Source organism: Dendropsophus ebraccatus, chromosome 14 (genome assembly GCF_027789765.1).
Source record: "Dendropsophus ebraccatus isolate aDenEbr1 chromosome 14, aDenEbr1.pat, whole genome shotgun sequence".
Classification (NCBI taxonomy): Eukaryota; Metazoa; Chordata; class Amphibia; order Anura; family Hylidae; genus Dendropsophus; species Dendropsophus ebraccatus.
This window is the reverse complement of record NC_091467.1, coordinates 78234249-78253758: the sequence shown is the minus strand read 5'-3', so window position 1 is coordinate 78253758 and position 19510 is coordinate 78234249. Positions and strand designations below refer to the sequence as shown.

Sequence of the window (19510 nt, the reverse complement as noted above, 5' to 3'; positions counted from 1 at the left end):
TGTGCGGTATCTGGGAGATCACACTGATTGGTGCCATATCCCGCAGATCAGACTGATCGGTGCGGTATCTGGGAGATCACACTGATTGGTGCCATATCCCGCAGATCAGACTGATCTGTGCGGTATCTGGGAGATCACACTGATTGGTGCCATATCCAGCAGATCAGACTGATCTGTGCGGTATCTGGGAGATCACACTGATTGGTGCCACATCCCGAAGCTTACATTGATGAGGGCCCTATCCCCGAGCTCACACTGATCAGTGCCGTATCCCCCGAGACCACACTGATCAGTGCCATATCCTGAAACTCACACTGATCGGTGCCATATCCCAGAGCTCACTGTGATCGGTGTGGTATCCGGGAGATCACACTGATCAGTGTCGTATGTCAGAGCTCACACTAATCTGTGCCACATCCCGGAGCTCACTGTGATCAGTACCGTATCCTGGAGCTCAAGCTGATCAGTACCGTATCCCGGGAATCACACTGATCAGTGCCGTATCCCGGAGGTCACACTGATCAGTACCGTAGATCACACCGTCAGGATGTCCTAGATAGGATGTGCTACATGTGTCAGCCCAGGAACCTGTTCCACCAGTCATCAGGCTCGGCTCCTTATTGTCTCTTATGTAACATTTATGGATTCTTCTTCTTCTTTCAGCTGAAGGAGGAAGCCTGGGTGAACCAACCGGTCGAGGTGGAAGTCATCTTCACCAACCCCCTCAGCAAAGAAGTCACTGATGTTGTGGTAACAGTCGAAGGCAGTGGACTGCTCCAAAACCCAATATCAGTGAAGTAAGTGACAGATGGGGTCAAGCCACCTAATCCTGACCAATCCTGATATGCCGACAGCTCGTTGTCTCTAAACGCAGTGGTCTGGCTGTTGTATATGTGATGAGCTGTGTCAGGGATCCGTGGGCCAACCTGCGCCAGCCCGACCGTCCCGTGACTAGGGGGAGGAGAATCCTAACCACAACAGGGGGGAAGGACAAGACAAGGGGATGAGAGGCATTTGAGGGCTCTGGGTTCCCCTGGGTTGCTCTAGCCCTACAGGTCAATTCACCTCACGCACTCACGCTTTATGTCCTGCTCCCAGGCCGTAACTCGAGCGTAAGTCACCACCTGCCGCCTTCCGCACACCCAGACACCAGACGAACACTGCCTGCTCGCTGGCCAACACCAACACGACACTTCACTGTATCTGGACCCACCAGTCGCTGTCATACACGTGACCCACTGACCACTGCCAGACACACATCCACGAAGCACGCACACAGAACCTCGCTATGTTGGGGCCCACCGGCTGTTGTCATACACGTGACCCACCAGCCGCTGCCAGACACCCAAACACAACATACATACACAACCACCCTATCTATTACGTTACTGGGGAGACAGGGAACCCCAAGAGTGTTCCACCCGCAAGCAGACACACCCACACGGTAGAGTAAGCCGCCCGGTCATACAATATACGGCCGCACACCGCACATGCACTCTTCCTGGAGATAACTAGGTTCATTTAGGCTACAAGACAAACCATCAAACTTTTAGGTTTAATGCATAAAAATGGCCAGTACTTGGTTACACAAAGATGGATAACAAAAGACATACAGACACTGCAAACAAAGAAAACAAAAGGGATAAAATAAGAAAGTTCTAATACTTAGCACAGGATGCGTCGTATAGGTTCTTCCTTCCCAGGGGATTTGGGCTTAGAAAGTGGTGCACAAACCAATTCGATTGGATCCCCAACTTTGTGACCCCCTACATGTTCCCTAGGTCTCGCTTTTATGTCAGACCTGAGGGGCGTCACCTGACATCTCTGACTCCGCCCCTCTGGGCAGGGCTTCAGTCACCCCCCTCAGCCCTCAAGGGAACACACCTGGGAATATCAAAAAGATACTTTCCCAGGTGCCATAACGATGGTACAGACCCCGGACGTTCTTCATATTTCATATCTCACCGTTCTGATTCCTGGCATACCAAACCTGATATTTCCCCTTATGTAATGATGAGGACAGGTAGACTGGACTTCCTGCAGTGTCCTCATCATAACCGACGCTAGGAAATTGGTTCTGTGCTCTATGTTTTATTTTGACAAAGTTATGGAAGATTTCATGTTCCTTTTCTTAAAGAGAGTCCACCCCCTGCTGGCATGGAGTCACTGAGCCCACCTCAGAGGTGTCGGCATGGAGTCACTGAGCCCGCCTCAGAGGTGCTGGCATGGAGTCAGTGATCCCGCCTCAGAGATGCCGGCATGGAGTCAGTGAGCCCGCCTCAGCGGTGCCGGCATGGAGTCACTGAGCCCGCCTCAGAGGTGCCGGCATGGAGTCAGTGATCCCGCCTCAGAGGTGCCGGCATGGAGTCAGTGATCCTGCCTCAGAGGTGCCGGCATGGAGTCACTGAGCCCGCCTCAGAGGTGCCGGCATGGAGTCAGTGATCCCGCCTCAGAGATGCCGGCATGGAGTCAGTGATCCTGCCTCAGAGGTGCCGGCATGGAGTCAGTGATCCCGCCTCAGAGGTGCCGGCATGGAGTCAGTGATCCTGCCTCAGAGGTGCCGGCATGGAGTCAGTGATCCCGCCTCAGAGATGCCGGCATGGAGTCAGTGATCCTGCCTCAGAGGTGCCGGCATGGAGTCAGTGATCCCGCCTCAGAGGTGCTGGCATGGAGTCAGTGATCCCGCCTCAGAGGTGCTGGCATGGAGTCAGTGATCTCGCCTCAGAGGTGTCGGCATGGAGTCAGTGCGCCCGCCTCAGAGGTCCCGGCATGGAGTCAGTGATCCCGCCTCAGAGGTGCTGGCATGGAGTCAGTGATCCCGCCTCAGAGGTGCTGGCATGGAGTCAGTGATCCCGCCTCAGAGTTGCCGGCATGGAGTCAGTGATCCTACCTCAGAGGTGCTAGCATGGAGTCAGTGATCCCGCCTCAGAGGTCCTGGCATGGAGTTAGTGATCTCGCCTCAGAGGTGTCGGCATGGAGTCAGTGCGCCCGCCTCAGAGGTCCCGGCATGGAGTCAGTGATCCCGCCTCAGAGGTGCTGGCATGGAGTCAGTGATCCCGCCTCAGAGGTGCTGGCATGGAGTCAGTGATCCTGCCTCAGAGGTGCTGGCATGGAGTCAGTGATCCCGCCTCAGAGGTGCTGGCATGGAGTCAGTGCGCCCGCCTCAGAGGTGCCGGCATGGAGTCAGTGATCCCGCCATGGAGTCAGTATGCCCGCCTCAAAGTTGCCGGCATGGAGTCAGTGATCCTACCTCAGAGGTGCTGGCATGGAGTCAGTGATCCTGCCTCAGAGGTGCTGGCATGGAGTCAGTGATCCTACCTCAGAGGTGCTGGCATGGAGTCAGTGATCCCGCCTCAGAGGTGCAGGCATGGAGTCAGTGATCCCGCCTCAGAGGTGCTGGCATGGAGTCAGTGATCCCGCCTCAGAGGTGCAGGCATGGAGTCAGTGATCCCGCCTCAGAGGTGCTGGCATGGAGTCAGTGATCCCGCCTCAGAGGTGCTGGCATGGAGTCAGTGATCCCGCCTCAGAGGTGCTAGCCACAATCTACTCCACCATCTCCGTTACAGCTCCGGGCTTATTGCCCCTTGCAGAGCCTTTTGGTCTTTTACACAGGGTAATCAGACGGCCTGACTCCAAGCTAATCAATACTGCCATGTGATTAACTTGGATCAGCTATAGGCCTGCTCAATCTATAAAATATCCACTGCATCAATACATATAAAACACACAACACATAATGCCACTTTGCATATTCATGAATAGGGACAGAGCCGTCCATATCCCTCACAGGCTGCCCCAATGGTCGGTAACCTCCGGGAGTGTTTAGGGTCACTTGGGCACTTGTCACAGTAACCTGGAGTGGTAGCAGACCCACCCAGGTTGTTGGTACCGCCACCACAGAAAGGGGAATTAACCCAAGTATATGATGGTGTGTAGGTGCAGGTGCTGACAGATTTGACCAGAGTCCTGTGTATTTAGTCAAAAAAAGAACAGTACACGTAATAACGGTAGTGCAAATCTTGACACACAACGTTGGTGCTGACACGGAGATAACCAATGCTTGTAGAAGTAGAAGGTGCTTTGTAGTAGAGAGAAGAGGAGAGGAGTTGCCAGAGGAGCCCTGCACAGAGTAGTGCATGTAATCTGCCGGAACAGGTGTATAAGTAGAAGAGATAAGAGACACCCGTACTCACGGATGACAATCGTGGCTCTGAACTGTCTTATGCCCCCTAGTTGCGAGTTACCCATCCTAGGTGGAAAATACGAGCCCCAGTCATCGGTTATCTTTGTGTAACAGACTTCCAAGGTTTCCCAGTCATCCTGCGCTGCGCAGTAGGATACGTAGACCTAGCACGGTAGCTTTTACTACTGAGGTCAGTTCCTCTTGCTTCAGACTACTGCCCTGTGTGTTTGTGTGTGTGTGTGTAAGAGAGAAGAAAAGTGATAGGTAAGGAAAGAACAAGCAACTCCAATTGGTCAGCATATAACTGTGGTACAAAACAATTAAAGGGGTAGTGCGGCGCTAAATATTTAATCACAAAATAACACACATTACAAAGTTATACAACTTTGTAATGTGTGTTATGTATGTGAATGGCCCCCTTCCCCGTGTTCCCCCCCACCCGCGCTAGACCCAGAAGTGTGGTGCATTATACCGCCAATCACGGCTGAGCAGCTGATGACGCGGCAGAGGGGGGCCGGCATGAGGGACGGTCGGAGCGGTTCGGCCGGCCTCCCGAAGACAACATCATTGTCACAAGATGGTGACCGGGGGTCGACACGAATGCGGTAAGTATAATGCACCACACTTCCGGGTCTAGCGTGGGTGGGTGGGGGGACACAGGGTTACATAACACACATTGCAAAGTTGTATAACTTTGTAATGTGTGTTATTCTGTGAATAAATGTTTAGCGCCGCACTACCCCTTTAACATTTGCAGCTTCAGCTGTGCAACAAGTTAGGTAGAACAGTAGTGACACCTAGTGGGGAAAACACAACACTTCATCTCCCACTCTTAAAAACCTGAGGGAATGACTTACAGGGGTGCCCCAGACAGCGCCAGTGGACACCACATATATATATCTATAGTATACATATTTATATATATCATACAGTATATATGTACAATATGTCTATACATCTACCTTATATCAATATATACACCAACCAGACCACTGCTTTAAGAGCAGAGTGGTGGTCGGTAACCTAGACAACAAGCTGGAAAAAGGAAAGAGGCGGGCAGGCTCCTCTCCCTATGTAATACCTGGCGGGCAGGCTCCTCTCTCCCTATGTAATCCCTGGCGGGCAGGCTCCTCCCTCCCTATGTAATGCCTGGCGGGCAGGCTCCTCTCTCCCTATATAATACCTGTCGGGCAGGCTCCTCTCTCCCTATGTAATACCTGGCGGGCAGGCTCCTCCCTCCCTATGTAATACCTGGCGGGCAGGCTCCTCTCTCCCTATGTAATACCTGGCGGGCAGGCTCCTCTCCCCCTATGTAATACCTGGCGGGCAGGCTCCTCTCTCCCTATATAATACCTGTCGGGCAGGCTCCTCTCTCCCTATGTAATACCTGGCGGGCAGGCTCCTCCCTCCCTATGTAATACCTGGCGGGCAGGCTCCTCTCTCCCTATGTAACCCCTGGCGGGCAGGCTCCTCTCTCCCTATGTAATACCTGGCGGGCAGGCTCCTCTCTCCCTATGTAATACCTGGCGGGCAGGCTCCTATCTCCCTATGTAATACCTGGCGGGCAGGCTCCTCTCTCCCTATGTAATACCTGGCGGGCAGGCTCCTCTCTCCCTATGTAATACCTGGCGGGCAGGCTCCTCTCTCCCTATGTAACGCCTGGTGGGCAGGCTCCTCTCTCCCTATGTAACCCCTGGCGGGCAGGCTCCTCTCTCCCTATGTAATACCTGGCGGGCAGGCTCCTCTTTCACTATGTAATACCTGGCGGGCAGGCTCCTCTCTCCCTATATAATACCTGGCGGGCAGGCTCCTCTCTCCCTATGTAATATCTGGCGGGCAGGCTCCTCTCTCCCTATATAATACCTGGCGGGCAGGCTCCTCTCTCCCTATGTAAGCCCTGGCGGGCAGGCTCCTCTCTCCCTATGTAATACCTGGCTGGCAGGCTCCTCTCTCCCTATGTAATACCTGGCGGGCAGGCTCCTCTCTCCCTATGTAATACCTGGCGGGCAGGCTCCTCTCTCCCTATGTAATACCTGGCGGGCAGGCTCCTCTCTCCCTATGTAATACCTGGCGGGCAGGCTCCTCTCTCCTTATGTAATACCTGGCGGGCAGGCTCTCTCTCTCCCTATGTAAGGCCTGGCGAGCAGGCTCCTCTCTCCCTATGTAATACCTGGTGGGCAGGCTCCTCTCTCCCTATGTAATACCTGGCAGGCAGGCTCCTCTCTCCCTATGTAATACCTGGCGGGCAGGCTCCTCTCTCCCTATGTAATACCTGGCGGGCAGGCTCCTCTCTCCCTATGTAATACCTGGCGGGCAGGCTCCTCTCTCCCTATGTAAGCCCTGGCGGGCAGGCTCCTCTCTCCCTATGTAATACCTGGCGGGCAGGCTCCTCTCTCCCTATGTAATACCTGGCGGGCAGGGTAATCTCTCCCTATGTAATACCTGGCGGGCAGGCTCCTCTCTCCCTATGTAACCCCTGGCGGGCAGGCTCCTCCCTATGTAACACCTGGCGGGCAGGCTCCTCTCTCCCTATGTAAGGCCTGGTGGGCAGGCTCCTCTCTCCCTATGTAATACCTGGCGGGCAGGCTCATCTCTCCCTATGTAATACCTGGCGGGCAGGCTCCTCTCTCCCTATGTAATACCTGGCGGGCAGGTTCCTCTCTCCCTATGTAATCCCTGGCGGGCAGGCTCCTCTCTCCCTATGTAATACCTGGCGGGCAGGGTAATCTCTCCCTATGTAATACCTGGCGGGCAGGCTCCTCTCTCCCTATGTATTACCTGGCGGGCAGGCTCCTCTCTCCCTATGTAATACCTGGCGGGCAGGCTCCTCTCTCCCTATGTAATACCTGGCGGGCAGGCTCCTCTCTCCCTATGTAATGCCTGGCGGGCAGGCTCCTCTCTCCCTATGTTATACCTGGTGGGCAGGCTCCTCCCTCCCTATGTAATACCTGGCGGGCAGGCTCCTCTCTCCCTATGTAATACCTGGCGGGCAGGCTCCTCTCTCCCTATGTAATACCTGGCGGGCAGGCTCCTATCTCCCTATGTAATACCTGGCGGGCAGGCTCCTCTCTCCCTATGTAATACCTGGCGGGCAGGGTCCTCTCTCCCTATGTAATACCTGGTGGGCAGGCTCCTCTCTCCCTATGTAATACCTGGAGGGCAGGCTCCTCTCTCCCTATGTAATCCCTGACGGGCAGGCTCCTTTCTCCCTATGTAATACCTGGCGGGCAGGCTCCTATCTCCCTATGTAATACCTGGTGGGCAGGCTCCTCTCTCCCTATGTAATACCTGGCGGGCAGGCTCCTCTCTCCCTATGTAATGCCTGGTGGGCAGGCTCCTCTCTCCCTATGTAACCCCTGGCGGGCAGGCTCCTCTCTCCCTATGTAATACCTGGCGGGCAGGCTCCTCTTTCACTATGTAATACCTGGCGGGCAGGCTCCTCTCTCCCTATATAATACCTGGCGGGCAGGCTCCTCTCTCCCTATGTAATATCTGGCGGGCAGGCTCCTCTCTCCCTATATAATACCTGGCGGGCAGGCTCCTCTCTCCCTATGTAAGCCCTGGCGGGCAGGCTCCTCTCTCCCTATGTAATACCTGGCTGGCAGGCTCCTCTCTCCCTATGTAATCCCTGGCGGGCAGGCTCCTCTCTCCCTATGTAATACCTGGCGGGCAGGGTAATCTCTCCCTATGTAATACCTGGCGGGCAGGCTCCTCTCTCCCTATGTATTACCTGGCGGGCAGGCTCCTCTCTCCCTATGTAATACCTGGCGGGCAGGCTCCTCTCTCCCTATGTAATACCTGGCGGGCAGGCTCCTCTCTCCCTATGTAATGCCTGGCGGGCAGGCACCTCTCTCACTATGTAACGCCTGGCGGGCAGGCTCCTCTCTCCCTATGTAACCCCTGGCGGGCAGGCTCCTCTCTCCCTATGTAACCCCTGGCGGGCAGGCTCCTCTCTCCCTATGTAATACCTGGCGGGCAGGCTCCTCTCTCCCTATGTAATACCTGGCGGGCAGGCTCCTCTCTCCCTATGTAATACCTGGCGGGCAGGTTCCTCTCTCCCTATGTAATCCCTGGCGGGCAGGCTCCTCTCTCCCTATGTAATACCTGGCGGGCAGGGTAATCTCTCCCTATGTAATACCTGGCGGGCAGGCTCCTCTCTCCCTATGTATTACCTGGCGGGCAGGCTCCTCTCTCCCTATGTAATACCTGGCGGGCAGGCTCCTCTCTCCCTATGTAATACCTGGCGGGCAGGCTCCTCTCTCCCTATGTAATGCCTGGCGGGCAGGCACCTCTCTCACTATGTAACGCCTGGCGGGCAGGCTCCTCTCTCCCTATGTAACCCCTGGCGGGCAGGCTCCTCTCTCCCTATGTAACCCCTGGCGGGCAGGCTCCTCTCTCCCTATGTAATACCTGGCGGGCAGGCTCCTCTCTACCTATGTAGTACCTGGCGGGCAGGCTCCTCTCTCCCTATGTAAGGCCTGGCTGGCAGGCTCCTCTCTCCCTATGTAATACCTGGCGGGCAGGCTCCTCTCTCCCTATGTAATACCAGGTGGGCAGGCTCCTCTCTCCCTATGTAATACCTGGCGGGCAGGCTCCTCTCTCCCTATGTAATACCTGGCGGGCAGGCTCCTCTCTCCCTATGTAATACCTGGCGGGCAGGCTCCTCTCTTCCTATGTAATACCTGGTGGGTAGGCTCCTCTCTCCCTATGTTATACCTGGCGGGCAGTGTCCTCTCTCCCTATGTAATACCTGGCGGGCAGGCTCCTCTCTCCCTATGTAATACCTGGCGGGCAGGCTCCTCTCTCCCTATGTAATACCTGGCGGGCAGGCAGGGTCCTCTCTCCCTATGTAAGCCCTGGAGGGCAGGCTCCTCTCTCCCTATGTAATACCTGGCGGGCAGGCTCCTCTCTCCCTATGTAATACCTGGCGGGCAGGCTCCTCTCTCCCTATGTAATACCTGGCGGGCAGGCTCCTCTCTCCCTATGTAATACCTGGCGGGCAGGCTCCTCTCTCCCTATGTAATACCTGGCGGGCAGGCTCCTCTCTCCCTATGTAAGCCCTGGAGGGCAGGCTCCTCTCTCCCTATGTAATACCTGGCAGGCAGGCTCCTCTCTCCCTATGTAATACCTGGCGGGCAGGGTAATCTCTCCCTATGTAATACCTGGCCGGCAGGCTCCTCTCTCCCTATGTAATACCTGGCGGGCAGGCTCCTCTCTCCCTATGTAATACCTTGCGGGCAGGCTCCTCCCTCCCTATGTAAGGCCTGGCGGGCAGGCTTCTCTCTCCCTATGTAATACCTTGCGGGCAGGCTCCTCCCTCCCTATGTAAGGCCTGGCGGGCAGGCTCCTCTCTCCCTATGTAAGGCCTGGTGGGCAGCCTCCTCTCTCCCTATGTAATACCAGGCGGGCAGGGTCCTCTCTCCCTATGTAATAGTCGTCCATTTCCATTATCCATGTAACGTTCTTTGATTGTTATGTTCTGTTTGTTGACCCCTATTGATTTTACAGCAATCTGAGATCAATAAATAATAATAATTAGCTGAGATGGGAGTCCCCCTTTAAGCAGTGGGTGCTTCTTTATTATTTCAACCATTACGCTCTTGCTGGTGTTACTAGTAATGCATCTAGGTAACCAATTATCTGTTCAATCAATTATAGCTTTTCTTGGTAAAATTTGTGTAATAACGGTAAAATATCCCAGGAATTTTAAATTCTTACCTACTATGAAATTCCTGTTCCTGGAGTCCATAGGCAGCACACCATGGGTTAGGTCTAGGATCCCTAGTGCATGGCAGAAGAGAAATGCTCAGCAGTAACCAACCAATTTGTATGGTGTCAATTAGAAACCCAAAAAATATTAGGGACTGGGATGGTGTCAGCTGAGATGTTTGGTGGTTTATCAGAAAAGCGTGATCTTGAAGCAGATGGATCATCATGGAGATCCAGGCTGGATGGGGATTCAGCTATCAGGAGCCAGTCGTCTAGATATGGGACGATACCTTGGAACCCGAGGACGGCCGTCAATACCACTGACATTTTCGTAAAAACAATGGGTGCGAAAGAAAGACCAGATGGGAGGCAGGCAAATTGCAGGTGATGAACTTGATCGTTGACCATCAGGGCTTCTCGAAGATATTTGTAATGGGGATGTGCAGATATGCGTCTCTCAGATCTATGGACGCTATGAAATCTCCCTTGTTGATTAGAGGAATGACTGGTTTTATATTGTCCATCTTCATGGATTTGTTTAGGAAGGTCGATGACAAGTCTGAATTTCCCGTTGTGCTTTGGAACGAGGAAGATACGGGAATAGAAACCTTCTCCTCTTTCTTGAGGAGGTACAGGTGCCAGAGCTTTTTTGGCTATGAATTCTTTCACCAGCGGGAGAAGACCTGGACCTGTCATCTTGTTGAGAAAGAACCTGTTTGGAAAAAGAGTTTTTTAGTTCCAGACAGTACCCGTTTTTTTATCACTGACAAAACCCATTTGTTGCAGGTGGATTTTTCCCATTGGGGTAGGAACCACTTGAGCCTGCCTCCGACCGCTTGTGGTGGTAAAATGGCGTCATAACTGAGGGTCCTTCTTGGTGGGAGCCTTTCTCTTGGTAGATGAGGATGATGATCCTGATTGTTTAGGCTTGAAATTTCTTAATCTGTTGGTTCTATAATCCCTTAGGTGAAGCCCCAGCCTGCCTTCTGGTGGATTTGAGGGGAGCCTTCTTTGGCATAGGAAAGGTAAAGGCTTTATTTTCATGGAGATTGAGTCTGGCTGAAAAGGGAGCGCACAGAAATGGTTCTTGGAGGCCAAGTCCCCTGGCCATTGCTTTAGCCACAGGCATCGTCTGGAAGGGTTAGCAGCAATCATAATTTTGATGATAACGCCAGAGAGTCCATCGGGGCGTCACACAGGAATTCTGCTGCTGCTGCTTTGAGAGTGGAAAGTTGTTCAAGAATCGCACATTCGTAGAAAGATTGTTAGTGATCTCACTCAGCCAGACTCTCAGGGCACGCGCGACCGAAACAGATGATAACGCTATCTTAGAAGAAGCGGCCACCGCCATGTAGATCTTCTTGGATAGAGCATCCGCCTTCCTATCCAGTGGCTTTTTGAGCGCAGTGGAATCTTCTGCTGGAAAAATAGATTTTTTTTTTTGCCAGCTTGGCAATTGCCATATCCACTTTAGGAGGTGCATCCCATGAAGATGTATGTGCCTCATCCAGTTTATAGATTGCTATAAAACAAGATCCGACATCCAGACGTTTTTCTGGTTTATTCCAATCTCTCTGATGCCATGACTGGAAGAATCTCCCCTCGGTAGGGGGGTAATAATACAATGCATCCCTCTGGGCTTTGTCTTTAATAGACCTCTCCAATTCTAAAGTCCCTTTAACAGATTTTATTAGTTTAGAAATATCATCTTTATGGAAAAGGAAAAAATCATTTGATGCAACAGAGGAGGAACCATTGGAGGAACGAGCAGGGGAAGTGTTAGGTCTTGCAGACTTTATTCGTTTTTCAGCAGGACTTCTATCCCCACACCTATAATGCAGTTCACTACGCACAATGTCCCTGAGAGAGTCAGACAGAGACGGAGTAGGATCTGGAGTAGCAGATGTCCATAATACGCAGACCTCAGTAGAGGCATCGTCAGGAAGTAATTCATTACATTTGCTGCATGTTCTATGCTTGCTTTACCACCAGGAGAAGACATGATGGATATCTGGAGAGACAGTAAATGTATAACATAGCCCTGTAATAGTAACATACTAACAGGAGAGCATAGAGATAATACTACTGAGGAAAGAGACACAGTTGTAAAAGCTTACAAAGCTCTCAGGGGAAGACGGCTGCCCGGCACAGTGTACTGAGCCATAAGCCAGCCAGCCAGCCCCCTTTAAGAAAAGGATACAGCCACAGGCTCCTCCCCCGCATCACAAGTCAATACCTCTGGTCATACCAAGCGACCGGACGCCAAGCTCCACCTGGATCACAGGGTTTTCCATACAGGTAGAATTCAGTGCCCCACTTCTGGGACGCCGGGAGCGCAGCATACTAAGCTCAGCCACCGAGAGATATACATATCTGTAGGCAAAGCATTGTAGTAAATAAGAGAATACACAAATAACCTGCTAACTAGAAAAAAGAAAGAATACGAACGCTACGGAGTACAGCAGCAGTGGTGAACTTCCGGGACGCCGGCTCCTCGTGTTCCAGTCAGCATCAGCGGCCGTGATGAGGTTTAGCCCTGCAGCGAGACGCTCACTCCTGCGAACGTATCACCAGCAGCGGGAGGAGTCTAATCCCCGCTATATTGTGGAGGATAGCAACACTGCAACCCTGAGTCCAACTCTATCCAGACCAGGGCAGACTACACACTGTAGCCCTGAGACCAACTCTATCCAGATCAGGGCAGACTACACACTGTAGCGTGGAGTCCAACTCTATCCAGACCAGGGCAGACTACACACTGCAACCCTGAGTCCAACTCTATCCACACCAAGGCAGACTACACACTGTAGCCTGGAGTCCAAATCTATCTAGATCAGAGCAGACTACACACTGTAGCCTGGAGTCCAACTCTATCCACACCAAGGCAGACTACACACTGTAGCCTGGAGTCCAAATCTATCCAGACCAGGGCAGACTACACACTGTAGCCCTGAGTCCAACTCTATCCAGACCAGGGCAGACTACACACTGTAGCCCTGAGACCAACTCTATCCAGACCAGGGCAGACTACACACTGTAGCCTGGAGTCCAATTCTATCCACACCAGGGCAGACTACACACTGTAGCCTGGAGTCCAACTCTATCCAGACCAGGGCAGACTACACACTGTAGCCTGGAGTCCAACTCTATCCAGACCAGGGCAGAGTACACACTGTAGTCTGGAGTCCAACTCTATCCAGACCAGGGCAGACTACACACTGTAGCCTGGAGTCCAACTCTATCCAGACCAGGGCAGACTACACACTGTAGCCTGGAGTCCAACTCTATCCAGACCAGGGCAGAGTACACACTGTAGCCCTGAGTCCAACTCTATCCAGACCAGGGCAGAGTACACACTGTAGCCTGGAGCCAAATCTATCCAGACCAGGGCAGACTACACACTGTAGCCCTGAGTCCAACTCTATCCACACCAGGGCAGACAACACACTGTAGCCTGGAGTCCAACTCTATCCACACCAGGGCAGAGTACACACTGTAGCCCTGAGACCAACTCTATCCAGACCAGGGCAGACTACACACTGTAGCCTGGAGTCCAAATCTATCCAGATCAGGGCAGACTACACACTGTAGCCTGGAGTCCAAATCTATCCAGATCAGGGCAGACTACACACTGTAGCCCTGAGTCCAACTCTATCCAGACCAGGGCAGACTACACACCGTAGCCTGGAGTCCAACTCTATCCAGACCAGGGCAGACTACACACTGTAGCCCTGAGTCCAACTCTATCCAGACCAGGGCAGACTACACACTGTAGCCCTGAGACCAACTCTATCCAGACCAGGGCAGACTACACACTGTAGCCCTGAGTCCAACTCTATCCACACCAGGGCAGACAACACACTGTAGCCTGGAGTCCAACTCTATCCACACCAGGGCAGAGTACACACTGTAGCCCTGAGACCAACTCTATCCAGACCAGGGCAGACTACACACTGTAGCCTGGAGTCCAAATCTATCCAGATCAGGGCAGACTACACACTGTAGCCTGGAGTCCAAATCTATCCAGATCAGGGCAGACTACACACTGTAGCCCTGAGTCCAACTCTATCCAGACCAGGGCAGACTACACACTGTAGCCTGGAGTCCAACTCTATCCAGACCAGGGCAGACTACACACTGTAGCCCTGAGACCAACTCTATCCAGACCAGGGCAGACTACACACTGTAGCCCTGAGTCCAACTCTATCCACACCAGGGCAGACAACACACTGTAGCCTGGAGTCCAACTCTATCCACACCAGGGCAGAGTACACACTGTAGCCCTGAGTCCAACTCTATCCAGACCAGGGCAGACTACACACTGTAGCCTGGAGTCCAAATCTATCCAGATCAGGGCAGACTACACACTGTAGCCCTGAGTCCAACTCTATCCAGACCAGGGCAGACTACACACTGTAGCCCTGAGTCCAACTCTATCCAGACCAGGGCAGACTACACACTGTAGCCCTGAGACCAACTCTATCCAGACCAGGGCAGACTACACACTGTAGCCCTGAGTCCAACTCTATCCAGACCAGGGCAGACTACACACTGTAGCCCTGAGTCCAACTCTATCCACACCAGGGCAGACAACACACTGTAGCCTGGAGTCCAACTCTATCCACACCAGGGCAGAGTACACACTGTAGCCCTGAGACCAACTCTATCCAGACCAGGGCAGACTACACACTGTAGCCTGGAGTCCAAATCTATCCAGATCAGGGCAGACTACACACTGTAGCCTGGAGTCCAAATCTATCCAGATCAGGGCAGACTACACACTGTAGCCCTGAGTCCAACTCTATCCACACCAGGGCAGAGTACACACTGTAGCCCTGAGACCAACTCTATCCAGACCAGGGCAGACTACACACTGTAGTCTGGAGTCCAAATCTATCCAGACCAGGGCAGACTACACACTGTAGCCCTGAGTCCAACTCTATCCAGACCAGGGCAGACTACACACTGTAGCCTGGAGTCCAACTCTATCCAGACCAGGGCAGACTACACACTGTAGCCCTGAGTCCCAGTCTGAACCAAGCCTTGTGCCAGCAACTCTGCTCAGGCAAGAACTGTAAAAGGAAAAAAATAAATAAGTGTAAAATATACATATTTGTCTCTTCTAAAACTTGCAGAAGAAAAAACCTTTGTCAGTGAGGTCATTGCTGCCTCTTATACCTTGTCACCTCTTTTGATTGGTTACTGCGGAGCATGTCTCTTCTGCCTTACACTGGGCATCCTAGACTTAACCCATTGTGTGCTGCCGTAGGATTCCCAGGAACGGTAATAACGGTAAAATATTGCTAATTTATTTACACTATTAAATGCCATATGTGAACATAACCTGCGGAGCATAGAAGGCAGCTTTAGTTTCTGAAGAGGAATTATCCCTAAAGATTCATCTAGAAGCCTTATGCTACATGGAATGTTCTGCAGTGTCAGCATGGTGTCACTAGATGGCAGTGTGATCACACCTAGAACACCCAGTCTCTACCTGCGGCTTATAGGTGTGACAGCTTCATGCCCTGTCCTGAAGGAAGAGTCAGCACAGTCTGTATCCGTGGCTGTATCCTCTGTATCTGTGCCTTTTTCCTCTATGCGGCTGTATGTGCTGCACCTGTGGCTGTATCCGTGGCTGTATTCCCTGTATCAGTGGCTGTATCCTGTGTATCTGTGGCTGTATTCTCTGTATCCGTGGCTGTATCCTCTTTATCCGTGGCTGTATCCTGTGTATCCATGGCTGTATCCTCTGTATCTGTGGCTGTATCCTCTGTATCTGTGCCTTTTTCCTCTATGTCTGTGGCTGTGTGTGCTGCACCTGTGGCTGTATCCGTGGCTGTATTCCCTGTATCTGTGGCTCTACCCTTTGTATATGTGGCTGTATTCTCTGTATCTGTGGCTGTATCCTCTGTATTCGTGGCTGTACCCTTTGTATCTGTGGCTTTATCCTCTGTATCTGTGGCTGTATCCTCTGTATCCTGTGTATCAGTGGCTGTATCCTATATCCTCTGTATCTTGTGTATCCGTGGCTGTATTCCCTGTATCAGTGGCTGTATCCTGTGTATCTGTGGCTGTATCCTCTGTATCCTTACCTGTATCCTCTGTATCCTTGTCTGTATTCTCTGTATCAGTGGCTGTATCCTGTGTATTTGTGGCTGTATCCTCCCTATCCGTGGCTATGTCCTCTGTATCCATGTGTGTATCCTCTGTATCCTTGTCTGTATCCTCTGTATGCTTTGTATCCGTGGCTGTATTCCCTTTATCAGTGGCTGTATCCTTTGTATCCATGTGTGTATTCTCTGTATCAGTGGCTGTATCCTCTATATGCTTTGTATCCGTGGCTGTATCCTCTGTATCTGTGGCTTTTTCCTCTATATCTGAGGCTGTATCCTCTGTATCCATGGCTGTATCCTGTGTATCCATGGCTATATTCTCTGTATCCGTGGCTATATCCTCTGTATCCTCCCTATCCGTGGCTGTATCCTCTGTGGCTGGGAACCATGCACAAGCCAGAGGGTTGTATACAGGGGTACCCGCTGCAGATAGGCTGGAGGTAACGGTGACTCTAGGTCATGTGACCAGTAGACAGGATGGGTCAGAGACATTTCATCTTCAGTGACTGGACAATCCCTTTAAGTGCAGAAGCACTAACAAGTTGTTTGTTTGTTTTTAGGGGGAAACCAGTGAAGCCCAATGAGACCATCAGCATCCTCCTCACAATAACCCCCTACAAGGCCGGCATCAGGCATCTCCTGGCCGATTTTACATGTAGCAAGTTCCAGAACGCCAAAGGATATCTGGAGATAGAAGTCCACGGCAGCGAATAGCTTGTTCCTAGTGATGACATCCATCATCTCCTCGTACTGCTGCAGGTTCCCGCACCTCATATAGGACACATCCACCATCTCCTCGTACTGCAGCAGGTTCCCGCACCTCGTATAGGACACATCCACCATCTCCATGTACTGCAGCAGGTTCCCGCACCTCGTATAGGACACATCCACCATCTCCATGTACTGCAGCAGGTTCCCGCACCTCGTATAGGACACATCCACCATCTCCTCGTACTGCAGCAGGTTCCCACACCTCGTATAGGACACATCCATCATCTCCTCGTACTGCAGCAGGTTCCCGCACCTCGTATAGGACACATCCACCATCTCCTCGTACTGCAGCAGGTTCCCACACCTCGTATAGGACACATCCACCATCTCCATGTACTGCAGCAGGTTCCCGCACCTCATATAGGACACATCCACCATCTCCTCGTACTGCAGCAGGTTCCCGCACCTCATATAGGACACATCCACCATCTCCTCGTACTGCAGCAGGTTCCCGCACCTCGTATAGGACACATCCACCATCTCCTCGTACTGCAGCAGGTTCCCGCACCTCATATAGGACACATCCACCATCTCCTCGTACTGCAGCAGGTTCCCGCACCTCGTATAGGACACATCCACCATCTCCTCGTACTGCAGCAGGTTCCCGCACCTCGTATAGGACACATCCACCATCTCCATGTACTGCAGCAGGTTCCCGCACCTCGTATAGGACACATCCACCATCTCCTCGTACTGCAGCAGGTTCCCGCACCTCGTATAGGACGCATCCACCATCTCCATGTACTGCAGCAGGTTCCCGCACCTCGTATAGGACACATCCACCATCTCCTCGTACTGCAGCAGGTTCCCGCACCTTGTATAGGACACATCCACCACCTCCTCGTACTGCAGCAGGTTCCCGCACCTCGTATAGGACACATCCACCATCTCCTCGTACTGCAGCAGGTTCCCGCACCTCGTATAGGACACATCCACCATCTCCTCGTACTGCAGCAGGTTCCCGCACCTCCTATAGGACACATCCACCATCTCCTCGTACTGCAGCAGGTTCCCGCACCTCGTATAGGACACATCCACCATCTCCTCGTACTGCAGCAGGTTCCCGCACCTCGTATAGGACACATCCACCACCTCCTCGTACTGCAGCAGGTTCCCGCACCTCGTATAGGACACATCCACCATCTCCTCGTACTGCAGCAGGTTCCCGCACCTCGTATAGGACACATCCACCGTCTCCATGTACTGCAGCAGGTTCCCGCACCTCGTATAGGACACATCCACCGTCTCCATGTACTGCAGCAGGTTCCCGCACCTCGTATAGGACACATCCACCATCTCCTCGTACTGCAGCAGGTTCCCGCACCTCGTATAGGACACATCCACCATCTCCTCGTACTGCAGCAGGTTCCCGCACCTCGTATAGGACACATCCACCATCTCCTCGTACTGCAGCAGGTTCCCGCACCTCCTATAGGACACATCCACCATCTCCTCGTACTGCAGCAGGTTCCCGCACCTCGTATAGGACACATCCACCATCTCCTCGTACTGCACAATAGAAGGAAAATCTCACATTTGTAACAAAATCTTTTTTTTTTCTGCGTCTAAAACTAAAAGGAAACAACTTTGTACATAGTCAACCAGTGTAGTACTCTCACTCTATGTACCCTCAATGAGAGAAGAGGATGAGCAGGCAGTCTATGAGAGAGGGAGAATGAACAGCAGTCTATGGGAAAGGTGAGGAGAATGAGCAGCAGTTTATGTGTGTTTGTGGGGGGGGGGGGATTACCAGCAGTCTATGTAAGGGGGGATGTGAGCAGCAGTCTATGAGAAGGGGGGGGGGGGGGTAGCAGAAGCCTATGTAAGGGGGAGAGGATGAGCAGCAGCTTATGTAAGGGGGATGAGCAGCCGTCTATGGGAGGGGATTGAGCAGCAGTTTATGAGATAGAAGGATTGAGCAGAAGCCTATGGGGGGTTAGATAGCAGCAAATGAGCAGCAGACCTGGTAAGGGAGGCAATGAGCAGCAGTCTATGAGCAGCAGTCTATGAGAGAGGGGGAGACTGGAGATTGCTTGGTACAAACTTCCAGAGGTAATTCTACAGTAAGTGAATGTAACCTGCCTGGTATATATATATCTTCCTGGTATATACACATCTATCTATCTATCTGGTATATATATATATCTGCCTGGTATATACATCTTTCTATCCTCAGATAATAAGAGGGGAGTCCTATAAGGAGGGGCTGGATCAGGGGGTCTTCTCTGCTGCAGCGGCCTCAGGGTTGCTCTATGTCCTGGGCTTTGGTGACTGCTGTCAGTGGCAGCTATAGGGAGGATGTCATTCTCTGCACGGGCTCATCCTGAACCACCACATTAGGCTTCATGAACGGGAATTTCATATATATAAAGCGCTTTTATTGTACAATTGTGGTATAATATGAAATAAACTCCATGGATTTGCTATTGCCTGAAGTGACCTATAGAGTTATAATGGTGTTTGTAGTGCACGCCTATTAAGACTAATGGCAAAGTTACTTCATTATCCATTTCAGATACATTAAAAGGGTTTATCCTGCAAAACAGCGCCACCCCTGCTCTCAGGCTGTGTGTGGTATTACAGTGTAGTTCTAGTCACTTCAATGGCGCTGAGCTGCACCCGGACTCCAGTCTGATAGGTGGAGCAGGAGAAACACACAAGAGAATCACAGAAAGCCAGAGGAGAAGAGACCTGTCACTCACAACACAGCAGAGACAATTAAGGCCCTATTCTA

At 52.2% G+C, this 19510-nt stretch overlaps 1 protein-coding gene across 1 annotated transcript in view; it reads left to right on the top strand.

Moving 5' to 3' along the window:
* The window catches only part of LOC138772188 (protein-glutamine gamma-glutamyltransferase E-like), a 53783-nt gene extending 36517 nt beyond the window's left edge, over positions 1 to 17266 (top strand). The window contains exons 4-5 of the mRNA XM_069952412.1: positions 664 to 797; positions 16566 to 17266. Of these exons, the coding sequence (XP_069808513.1) occupies positions 664 to 797; positions 16566 to 16719 (288 nt within the window). The 3' untranslated portion in view covers positions 16720 to 17266. The remainder of the gene's footprint in view (positions 1 to 663; positions 798 to 16565) is intronic.
* The last annotated feature ends 2244 nt before the right edge of the window (positions 17267 to 19510 follow it).